Source organism: Megalobrama amblycephala, linkage group LG19, assembly GCF_018812025.1.
Source record: "Megalobrama amblycephala isolate DHTTF-2021 linkage group LG19, ASM1881202v1, whole genome shotgun sequence".
Taxonomy (NCBI): Eukaryota; Metazoa; Chordata; class Actinopteri; order Cypriniformes; family Xenocyprididae; genus Megalobrama; species Megalobrama amblycephala.
Window position 1 is genome coordinate 7,463,411 of NC_063062.1, and position 12,444 is coordinate 7,475,854.

Below are 12,444 nucleotides of genomic sequence, written 5' to 3' on the forward strand. Positions count from 1 at the left end.
TTATCACAAAATTCAAATGTCAATTTAATGTAAAGACGCCTCAATTCAAGCAGCAGCGCAGAGCGCAAGTGAACGCGATCATCTCTTCCTCTTTAATATTAGTTTCAGAATAAACATGAATGAACATCTGAAGTTATGTTGAAAGATACAGGACAACTTACTGAAACATATATCAAGTGTAATCGCTCGGCGTTTCAACGGCGAAAAGACAAAACGAATTGTAAACAAAATGTCACGTAGCATTACATTTACCTCAGGCAAGTCATTCATTGTCCACAGCTTGTTAGTTCGCTAGAGAAATGAACACGTTAAATATACACACTATATTAGCCTATATATTCATTATATTTTACTTAACCTGTTAGTGATGTCTTGATTATTTAATGTATGTTTAAATAAATCTGTCATGAAAATGACAGCCACTGTGTAAATGGCTGAGTAATGACTTAGTAAAAATGGCATTGAGAATATTGCAAAATTTGTATTTTTAGACTCTGAAATATTCTGATATCAGTAAAATACAGGCATTTAAAAGACTTGCTCCTTAGCCTTAAAAAGAAAGCTTGTTTCAATCCTGGCCACAAACTGAACCAAAACTGAGATGACTGAACCAATCACACATGAAGCTCTTCTTACACCATCACCACCACCACCACCACCATACGTTTACTGCCAGCAGAACAACATCATTCATTGTCAGACATGGACAGTCCCATGCAGCCTATTGGCCTAAGATGTTTAGATTGGCCCAAGTGAAGAAAAGGGCCGAGAAGGCCATAGAAAGACTCTCTTTGTACTCACTAATGCATTAACATCCCCATGCTTTAATTTAACAGGACATGGGGCTCTTCATTTGCATGGGTGCCATTGACAAGATGGTTTACAGAAGAAAGCAACATACTTGGATGTCTTGTTCATTGCATCCAAATGAGGATTTCTAAGATAACAAAAAGAGTGCCAGACTTTCAATATAACTGTTAATGTTGTGTGTGCATGTGTATTTTGTTTATAGACTCAAAATGAAACTTTTTGCTGTACTGATTATGAGTGAACAAGTCATTTATTGAGGAATTTTGGAGAGGTTAAAGCAATTTTGGAGAGGCTAGCAATAGCAAGCTAGCTTTGAAAGCATGAGATCCCACCCTCAGAGTGCTCTCCAAAGCCACGCCTCCTCCAAAACACATAAACGTGCACACAGCAGAGTCTGCAAAGAGTCACAAGATGAGAGACAGTGTTAAATTACCTCATTTCAAAGCACATAACATTATAATAATAATGAATGTAAACAACTTACAGAGCTCATACTTATACCACCTGACTGCTGCAGATTCATTTCAGCGTTGATATTGTTGACATAGAAACGCACAAATTTGAATCTGAGAACATGAACAGCTCTGGGTAGAGCTCTGTTGTGGGTTTCTCCCGCGGTAGAAATTGCGTTCCGGGGGAGAAATGGGAACGCAAGGGCACCGCGATGCGACTGCAAAGGGCACTTTCACTTTAGCGATCAAAGGGGCAGGGGCTCAAGCGCTGAAATGACTTCACTTTTTGGATGACATCACCAGGTCCTCTTAATTTTTTAAAACCCCTTCCCCCAAAAACCTGCCAGAGATCATTTTTTACAATTAAGACAATTTCCAAAGGATAAAATCAAGTCCCTCTCAACATTTTATCTTCACTCAGGAATGTAAAATGGGTTGGAAATAGTGTTGTCAAAAGTACCAACCACGATACTAAGTCGGAACTGGAATTTAAAAAATGTGACGCTTTGAACGCCGTTGATCGGATTTGTAAACGCCTCTATTGGCCTTTGTGTTCATGCGCTCATCAGATATGTCTGTGATTGGCTACAATGATCAACGCATGGGAGCGTTTGAAAGCACACGGAATGTTGTTTGAATTTGAAAGAGTTTTGAAAGCACTCGTGTTTGAAAGCAGGTGTCTATCAGCAGATCGGTGCATTGATAGACGCCTGCTTTCAAACGCTCCCATATGTATTTTAGGATAAGTACCTGCCTGTACCTTTGTTTTGTTTTTTGTTTTATACTTTTTTACTCATTCTTTTCCCAAGAGGCTTTGTTAGCCCACTGATATTTTGTTCTTGATGTTTTGGAAAGATTGAAGTCTTGCTCGTACAACGTGGGAACCATATGAGGGGGGTAAAAAAAGAGGATTTTTTTTTTTTTTTTTTTTTTTTTTAATTCCGTGGCGTAAACAAGCTTCCATAGAACCAAGATCATTTTCATGCAGTTATTTTTCCACATCTGAAACAGAACTGAATTCCTCATATGCAACATAACGATCCATGTCATTTTTAGTTCTGAACTTTTCAAGGCCATCTGTCATTGTCTACAGATATGTACGTGCCTTGTTTGCCAAGGCTGTTTTTCAGGAAACATTTCTTGGTTGAGGCGAACAAAACTGCTTCCTCATAGGTTGAATATTGATCATCCAAACAATCTGAAACTTTGTTTGTTCTGTAATTGACGCAGAGGAACTTGTGGCTATTTTTAGTTTTTGTTTCAAGTTTAAGTCACTGTTAGTTTCAAGGCCACTTTTCTACCAGGCCTGACTGATATCAGGAGCACAAAAAACAGACCTCTTGCATTTCACTTCTGCATAGATGGTATATTTACCAGTATCCTTACTTACAGTATGGCTTCTAAGCAATTAGATCAAATAAAAGGTTTTTGAAACTACTGCCATTCCATTTATTTCCATCCTTCTTTTATCTCCTGCAGCTGTTGGCAGCAGCAGTCCTGATGAGCAAGGTCGTCACAATGAGAAGTTGAATCGTGGATGCAGATTCAGCAATAAGGGCCTTACTGGAGTAAATGGAAGAGTTTCAGGCCGACGGACACCACTGCAACCCAAACCACAAGGTATAGTTAGTTGCGCACAATATGCATACACGCATAAATCCTTCCACAGTTCCACAGTGTTGATAACTGCTCAAGCCGTACAAATTTACCAGAAGTACTTGATAAACCACAATACACACAAACACGTCTTCCCCTTACAGGCTCTGAACACCAAATGTTACCATTAACGGAATTCAAATCACATTGGCTATTGATTAATGCTGAAATAACACTGCTGTAATGAGTACAGCATCCTGAGTGACCTTGAACTCGATAACTAAGCCGTTTGTGTTTGAAAAGTGTGAATGATTTCCTTGTGAAATGCGTCATAGTTAAACATTTTTAAAGTTCCTTTGCTTTAAAAAAAAAAAATACAGATAATACTCTAAAATTCTATGATGTCATTACTCTTCATGTTTACTGAAGTATTCAGAAGAAGATTGACTGCAGATATGATTGTTGATTTCAAAATGTTTCACAGATCGACATTTGGCCGGAACAGAACAGAAAATAGCTATATTTTATCTCTATATTCTCATGTAAAATTAAAGGCAAAAATCCCACTGACATAAACCTCAAATACCACACTCACTTAATTAGAGATGTGTGAAATAAGTGTGCGCCCACTGTTTATATCTGGATGGAGCCATGAGCTCTGCAGTATCTCCAACCCATCAAGATTGACTGAGATTAGCCAGTTCGCTCACCGCAGGTAGAGACAGACTCCTCGGCTTGCAGATGAACTTCATCTCACCTTGCCAAGTCTTATCAGGTTCCATCACAACATACTAAAAAGCTGCACTGCCACCTAGTGGTGTTACAGCTTCCAGTTACAATAGCACTAAACCAAGTGCTTCCTTAAAACATTTTCACTATTACGGGTTCAGTGTGAGAAAATCTCACATAGAATTTTCATTTAAGGCACTTTGTTTTACAATTCCTTGCATTTTGGGATACAGTTTGAGGTTTAGTGAAAGCTCAGGTCTGGTTTGCCCTTGAGCAAGACACTTCACCGCACGTGATCCTGGGTGCTTATCCCTGTAAGTTGTTGCTGCTTATACCATTCTAGAGACATGGAGCATGGAGATTGTGGAAACTGTTTCCACTCATGCTGTTTGATATATTAGCATGGAAATATAACCTCTATCCTTTGTGATTTCCTGCAGTGCCTCCTAAACCTGCACACCTTCAGAGTCCGGTGACGGAAGTTTCCTTTCCTCAGGTTGCCGGAACGTTATCCATCAATCCCAACATGGAGGGGGGAGGAGTAGGAGGAGCAGTTGGGAAGGGCCGAGTGTCCAACCTCATCAGTCGCTTTGAGGAGAACCGGTAAACTTGGGATCATTTTCTACTCCTCTTTCCTATGTTGCAGAAGTATACCTCGAAAGCACCGTAAGTCGCTTTGGATAAACGTGTCTGGCTGATGATCGGTGTTTGACATATATTCATGGATTGATTCTGCCCTTAGTGTAGTTTGTACAGTTTGCGTTCATGAGTACACTACCATTCAGAATTTTGGGTCAGTAAGATATCTTTTTTGTTTGTTTGTCTGTTTTTGAAAGAACAAAGGTTGTAAAAACAGTACTGTAAAAACAGAAATATTAACACACACATATCTTCTTTGTGATTACACAAGAAGTTAAAAAAGCAGAAGCTAGTTGTAACTTTAACGTCCAGTGTACAATCTAGTGTTTCCTAAGCATTGTGGAAAGAACTGGTTTTGTATGAGACATTTAATTTTGTGTGCGATAACTTCAGCACAGGAGGTAAGATTCATTTATCAATTTATGTCTAGCCATCTTTTTTCGGGTACAACTATAAGTGAAAGTGCTTAAAGCTGGTGTACTTCAGCAAGGTGCAAAGAATTTTCTTTTACTTTACTAGTCTTGCTCTACATTATGTTTCACTGCCAATAGAGCGGTTCAGTCATTTGTAGGCCAACCTGGAAGGCTAATTCACCATTGGCTCCCTGTGGAATTTCTTTTTTTTTTTTTTTTTAAGAGTTTAAAATTATCCCATGATTTACTCAAACTCAAACCATGTATATGATTATCTTCTTTTAAACATTTTAGACTTCTTTAGAACGGTGTTTTGTATTGCTCTATCCTCTGCGCTTCCGTGTTCATCATTGCGTCATGTGTTGGGTCAGTGGTTACTCTCCCGCCACAAATCGATGCTTATGGACGTCTGCCGGATGCTAGTTATTATAGTTAATTAAGTTTTAAATATGGATATATTTCTTAGAAAAACCCATCACTTCACTTCAGAAGGCCTTTATTAACCGCATGGAGCTGTATGGATTATTTTCATGAAGGCATGGATGCATTTTTTGGGAGGGGATTCAATACTGTATCATCCCCTTGGAATTATAAGGTTCTATCTGCATTCCAAGTAGTTTTGAGATATTGAGCTTCAAAGTTTTTGCATTCCATTCGACTGTGTAGATAGAACCTTTTTGTTTTCTAAATAAAAAGTCCCAAAAAGTACATAACATTTAAAAAAAAACATCACATAATGTAAATAAGTTGTCACAGAATAAGAATATGTGTGAATAACTCAAATAGAATGTCAAATAGAACCTTATAATTCCAAGGGGACGATATCTCCAATTGTGTTCATCTGAAAGAAGATACATATACACCTAGGATGGCTTGAGGGTAAGTAAATCATGGTTTTCATTTTTGGGTGAACTATCCCTTTAAGGTCTGTGGCTGACATTACTTGAAGAGACTTCCACATGTTATTCTACATCATTGAGTACATGTAATTAGTTACTGTACTTGAGTATCTTTTTGGCTACTTTGTAGTTTTACTGAGTATGAAAGATATTAGCAACTTTTACTCTCTAATATGTACACTTTACTCCAATACATTTGTGATGAGTAATGCAATTACTCATTACATTTTGCATGACCCCTAACTTTTTCTGCAGCAGTTTATTTCTGCTACAAAATAAGTGATATTGCCATCTACAGGGCATTAAAGCAATCTTGTGCACAGTTGTGCATCACAGATGTTTCATATATGAGATGAGGACATGGCTGTAGCCAGTGATGAGGCCGAAACCAGCATGTCCAGTGCAAGTAGGCTTTGACTATTTAATTTTACTTAAAGGGATAGTTCACCCAAAAATGAAAATTTGATGTTTATCTGCTTACCCCCAGCGCATCCAAGATGTAGTTGTCTTTGTTTCTTCATAGAACACAATTGATGATTTTTACTCCACCGCTGCCGTCTGCAGTGGTAAAGCAATCAGCGGGAACTTGTGCACAGACAAATCCAAATTAAACCCTTGTGCATCACAGATGTTTCATATATGAGATGAGGACATGGCTGTAGCCAGTGATGAGGCCGAAACCAGCATGTCCAGTGCAAGTAGGCTTTGACTATTTAATTTTACTTAACATTATTTTATTGCCGTTATATTGAAGGGACCTTTTTAGAAGGATATTGATTTATTTATTTCCTTTTTGAGCACTTAGCGCTTAAAGGTGCTAAAGAGGATCTTTTCGTCGACTGAGAAACCAAAGACCGTTACTGAGTTTTTGAAATGAGCACATGCGTAAGAACAACCCCCCTCCTTCACAGGTCATTTCGAGGGAACGCCTCCCAAAACTCGTGCACGAGTATTGGAACACAAGTGTTTACCACCGGCATTCGCTGTGTCGTGTTAGTGGATTCATTATGTCGGACTCACCGCAGGTAACTCATAATCTGCAGTTGTTACTCCTGTCTCCTGACAAAAACATTGCATGCGACACCTGTAGAGTGTGGAAAGTTACTGGAGCGCGCAGCCGAGCACGTCTCTCACAAGGAACGTCATGGCAGTGATTGACAAGCCAGAGGGCCAATCGTTTACGCGATCATCGATTGGCTGATGTTTTTAAGGCCCTACCTCGTGCACAGATGATGTATATTAATATTATTCCTTTCAGTGCACCTAATAAATAGTCTTTTATCAGTTAGTAAAGACAGTTTCAAGTAATATTGCAAAAATGTATAAAACATCCTCTTTAGCACCTTTAACTGAGACTGTGTCTGTGTTTGTAGACGTTTAAGAGGCTGTTGTGTCGACCTTGATTTATTGCAGTTTTGAGGTGTTTTATTTTGATTTTAGAAAATAGGCTAAACGTGATTACTCACCTGTCAAATGAACTTTTTCCTTTTTTTTAACTGGCATGTCTCTTAGGTTTTAAGGAATAGCGTCATATGTTTTAAAAGCATACAGCAGTTTTCAAAATCAAATTTGAGGCACGACTCTGTGTAAATGTTCTATAGCAGAACAACTGTGAAAGTCTCTTCAAGTAATTTCCAAGGACACTTATGGTCCCATAGAACCAAATAAGTTGGTTGGTTAGTTTTATGTATTTATAGACACATATGATTTGAATTCTATATTAATACCAAGTTGCACTATTCATAGAGTGATCTTTGATCAGTACGTTGCATAAACTGCCTACACTTAGGCTAATTTATTTAACTATATTATTTGCAGAAGAATTGTTTATTGTGATTTAATATTAATGCATTATTTATTAAACATTGATGCCTTCTTTCTTATTGCTTTTGCTGCTGTTTTATGAAATATATGAGCCACTTTACCATTACCAGTGTTATGTGGATTTAAGCACTAATGGCACCCCTTAACCATGATAAATTCAGTATAATGCATCTGCTTTACTACAGTCATCTGCTATAAGTCTGTAACTCAGCATTGGTGTAGTCAAGTCACCGAGCAAGCTCATATGAAACCATAAGGCCACCATAACAAAATGGACTGACCATTAACCCCAGTTCCTCACAAATAAATCCCTGCAAGCCCTTATCCTGTTTGCCTGCCATTCAATGCATTGTTTTGTGTGTGGGTCAAAATCTGTGCAGGAATTCATCCTGTAAGCTCTGCAGCGAAGTGAAAGAGCATGGGTTGATGGAGTAAACCGGGGTCTGAAACTCTTGCAGCTGTCTGGCCTGGTCCAAAACGTACTTATGAACGCTGAACGAAGAGCCATGACCCCAGACAACTGCAAGGGGGGTTGGTTTACAACCTCATGGGAAAAAAACAATGAAATCCATACTGCCCTACTTGTGTGGCTTCATTTGATAGCATAATTTTGCCTCGCATGTAACTACATTTTATCATACCAGATTAATAAGACCTAGATTTTGTTAGCCATCCACATGATCTTTGCATGGAACAGATTTGACATGTTTTGAGTGAAACACTGAACAATATATTAGCACATAGTAATCCGTCTCAGCAGTCCAGAGCTCAACAGTATATTAATAGCCGTCTGTAATCTGGAGTGTTCACTGTGGTGCTCCGTACCCTCAGATCCACATCTCTGTTCTCTATCTCACAGGAAACGCTATCTGATCTAAAGGGCAGGTGGGCCGTAGACAGGGAAACAGCTGGAGGTGCAGGATATCTGTTTGTGTGTGTGTGTGTGTGTGTATGTGTGTGCATGAACCACAAATCCTTATATTGTGGCTTAATTTTTTTCGGTTTATGCACCTCTTACAGTACATCAAGTTATGAATGGATCATGTTTTTACAGTTTACTTATGTGGAGTTCTGATTATTATTAGGGATGCACAATATATCAGTGGCCATATCGCTAATATGATATATATATATTTTTTTATTCATATTATAATCAGTATTGGTCTGATTAGGATGATATTAGAAGCAAATAATATCATGTCCATAACAAAAATATGTATTATTGTTATTGTCACAATTTCTATATTGTGCATCCCTATTATTTATTATTCATCAGTCAAGTGTTCTTATTACGCGGCTCTCTGGAATACTTATTGGTTTATTGCTATATGTGACTTGATCATTTTAAGTCAGAAGTCGCAATGAGGCATTTGTGGAGTTGCGGTTCTAAGAAAAAACTGGTTTTATGTTTTGTTTTGTTTTTTTTGAAGAAACAAAGTCTCAGCTTTCTATACGATAAATGTTAACTCATTTATTTACTGCAAAAATTAGACGCTTTTTGATGTGGTGTGTACCGGTTGTCTTGATTATAATATATTTTATGTTGTAATAATATGTTGTATATCTCATATTTTGAATTGGGGTCAAAACTAAATAATTACATAATTAGAAAGCCGAGACTTTTCCTTTTCATTAAGTGCATGAAACATATTTTTAGGGATGCACCGATAGGAAAATTTTGGCCGATACCGATAATTCTTTATATTTGAAAGCTGATAGCCGATATATTGGCCGATAAATCTAAATCCAAATTTTTATATAATTTTTGAGGGCCTGAATACAAGAACAAAAGTCTCACCATTAAAAAGCCATGTCCCAAGCACACAATTATAATGTTATATTATATCTTTATGACAGATTTGCGCTGCACGTGTTGCACTTAACTGTATTTTCATTTTTGAAGGGACTCCAATCATATTTCAAGCAATTCAAAACCATCATGGCGAACAGTGTGCATCTGAAATGTCTCAGCTGGAGGAAATAATCCATTATTTATCGGCTTTAACATATCGGCCAAATTTTATTATTGGGCCGATAATGATAACATTAAAATTAACATATATATCGGCCAATACCGATATAGTGGCCGATATATTGTGCATCCCTAATATTTTTCTGGCCAAAGTCACTCAATTTGATGGAACGGATCATGAATTCTTCTCATGTAGTAAAATAATTTCAGCTTGAATCAATTTTTCATGTCCATTTATTTATTTATTGAGTAAGCAGCTGTGTAATAGTGGGATCATATACAGTCAGCCGGTCATTATCACAAAATAAACCCCTTTGGGGTAATAAAAGCGTGACTAGTCTGTCTGGATGCACTGTACATGATCTCTTACATATTTTATAGTTTGCTTCCACTGTTCCTGAAAGCATTTTGTTCAAAAGAGGAAGACCGTCTCACTCTCTTGAGTGTGTAAATGTGTGTGTGCTCGCTTGCATGTTGGCATGTATTCTGAAGTAGGGCAGCCGTGTCTCATGGGACGCTCTGCAGCCGAGTCTACCTCTCCTCACCCTCCCTGTTCCTCCCATCCTCCTCCTATCCTCTTTTCCTCCACTCCTCCCTTGACCCGCACATTCACACGTCCCCTGCAACGCACACATGCAGACAGAGGAAGTTTGTTCAACACTTAATTTTTAACATCATCACACTCTCATGCACAGCACATCTTTCTCTTCTTCTCTGCATCTTTCTGTTCTTTTTTTACGCCAGTACTGTTCGTCGTAAAAGTTTTTTGGTGAGTACAGGCGAGTTCTCTGACTCTGAAGAAGGTGACCTTCCTTTACTCTGTCTGTTTCTCTCTCTTGCTCACAGTCACACAGACGGTCGGAGGGAGGGCGCTCCTCTGAAGCAGGTCAGCAGATCTCCTAACTCCAGCCCGCCTCATAAGAGCTACCAGAGACAGACGGAGCAGCCCACAGACTCCGGCTCTGGCGCGAACAGCCCACGCCATGCTCTCAAACCCCCCAATGGGGTTCTAGCACAGAAGAACAGAGACCAGGACAGAGATCAGGACATGGATGGCGTTAAGAACGATACAGTTCCGGTCGTGAGGATAGACACGCAGGGACTGCTGAACGGAGATGCTGCCGATATGGCTAAGAGGGCAATTATGAACGAGGAATCAGTAGATATGCCTCATGCTGACATAGACCAGACTGAAGAGCAGGAGAGGAAAGCACCAGAGCAGCATGATGTTGTAATGAACAGCATCCCCGAGCAGAAGGTAAGATATTTTTTGTTATCTGAAAGGATTGGTGAGGCATGCTTTGCCATAATACAGCAAAGATCAGCTCAGATGTTGTCAGTGTGTGTGTGTGAGTGTGTTTATGGAGTGGGTAGTGACACTGTCACACTGAAAGTTATTTGACACCTCAGGCCCGGCAGAGCAATGTGCTGTCTCATCCGCTAGATTTACGTGCTGACGTTTACATTAGAGCCTGTTTTTTTTTAATTTAACCTTTAGTCTTACAGACCACGTCTTCACTTCCTCTAAAGAAAACATTGCAGATGGATTTAATGCTTTTGGTTTTGTTTTGTTTTTTTGCCTCATTGCTTTTAAAAACAATTGCTATATATTAACATTATTAATTAAATCTATTTTTTTATCATTTTATTAAGCAAATTAACTTAACATCTGCTAGAAGATATAGTGCCTGACATTTCCAGTCAAAAGTTTTGACACAATTGACTGAAATGTTTCTTATGGTCTTAAAAACCTAAAAGCTTATGCTTAGATTGCTTAGTCATGTAGTCAATAAATTGTTAAAAAAGTTAAATATTTAAAAAAGGAAGAAAGTAAAGCAAGCGTCCAGCATACACGTGAACATTTCCAGTGGCATTTAAAAAGCATCCCAGCATGCACCTCATGAATTTGGGTTAAGAGAATGTCCAGTGCTTGAATCTAGAAAAAGAGTAAACTCAAATATAAGATGGTTTCAGATTTGTCTAACATTTTAGGTCACTAAAGTCATCTTCATTTACAGTAGCACTACTGCTTTTGTGTAAACAGTAAAGTACTGTAAATTCCCATATACTGTAAGTTACTGTAAATGTTATAAAAATACCCATAATGCAGTGCATACTACTGTAGTTAACCGTAAATAATATATATGATATTTATTATATTTATTTATAATATTTATTTATAATATTATTTGTCTTAACAATTTTGGTCACTGCATAATTCACTTCCATTTGTGTTATTTCATAGTTTTAATTATTTAATATGAATTAAAATATTTTATTGTTTTTATTTATTTTATTATTAATAATATTTTTGGTCACTTTATAATTCATATACTTCCATTTGTGTTATTTTGTAGTTTTAATTATTTTAATAGTAATTTAAATATTAATCTGAATGTTTTACTTTGTGTGTAATAAATAAATAAATATATATATATATATATATATATATATAATATATGTGTGTGTGTGTGTGTGTGTGTAAAATAAAAATAAATAGTCAAATAAAATACCCTTTAATAAAATGTAAGACCAGATTTTCTGTGAATGTGAACATGTGTGAAGCTTCAGAGTCACCTTTATTCATATAGCGCTTTATACAATACAGATTGTTTCGAAGCAGCTTTACAGTGATAACAGGAAAATGATTCAATGATGCAAACAGTTCATTTCAGCTGTACAGCAGCTCTAAAGAACACTGTCATTGTTCAGCTGAAGTTAGTTCAGTGTTGATTCAGTTTCGTTGTAAAGATCCTCAATTATTAAATTAGTTAATTTCATCTATAAAGCAGTTCTGCAGAAAACAGTGATGTCATTGTCCAGCTCAGTTCAGTTCTCATTGAATAGTGTCAGTACAGTCAAATCAAAAATGTTGAATATTAAGTGTCCCCAACTAAGTAAGCCAGAGGCGACAGTGGCAAGGAACCCAAACTCAGGTGACAGAATGGAGACGGGAAAAAAAAACCTTGGGAGAAACCAGGCTCTCTTCTGGCCATCGAACGAACATGGTGTGATTATGATTCAAGTCAGAAATCAGATTGAAATCAGTAGCATTCCACTGTCCATGCCAGAACCTCTTTCATTGGTTTTACATGTTTCCTCTCATCCAT

The 12,444-nt window shown here is 37.6% G+C and overlaps 1 protein-coding gene across 8 annotated transcripts in view; it reads left to right on the plus strand.

The window, feature by feature from the left end:
• The window catches only part of fgd4a (FYVE, RhoGEF and PH domain containing 4a), a 61,602-nt gene that overhangs the window by 36,742 nt on the left and 12,416 nt on the right, over positions 1 to 12,444 (plus strand). For 7 of the 8 annotated variants that reach the window (XM_048168873.1, XM_048168869.1, XM_048168870.1 and 4 more), the window contains 3 exons: positions 2,742 to 2,882; positions 4,028 to 4,190; positions 10,181 to 10,592. In XM_048168873.1, coding sequence (XP_048024830.1) covers positions 4,114 to 4,190; positions 10,181 to 10,592 — 489 coding nt within the window. In that variant the 5' untranslated portion in view covers positions 2,742 to 2,882; positions 4,028 to 4,113. Of the gene's footprint in view, positions 1 to 2,741; positions 2,883 to 4,027; positions 4,191 to 4,441; positions 4,628 to 10,180; positions 10,593 to 12,444 lie in introns of those variants that run through there. The other variant, XM_048168875.1, reaches the window with a different exon arrangement.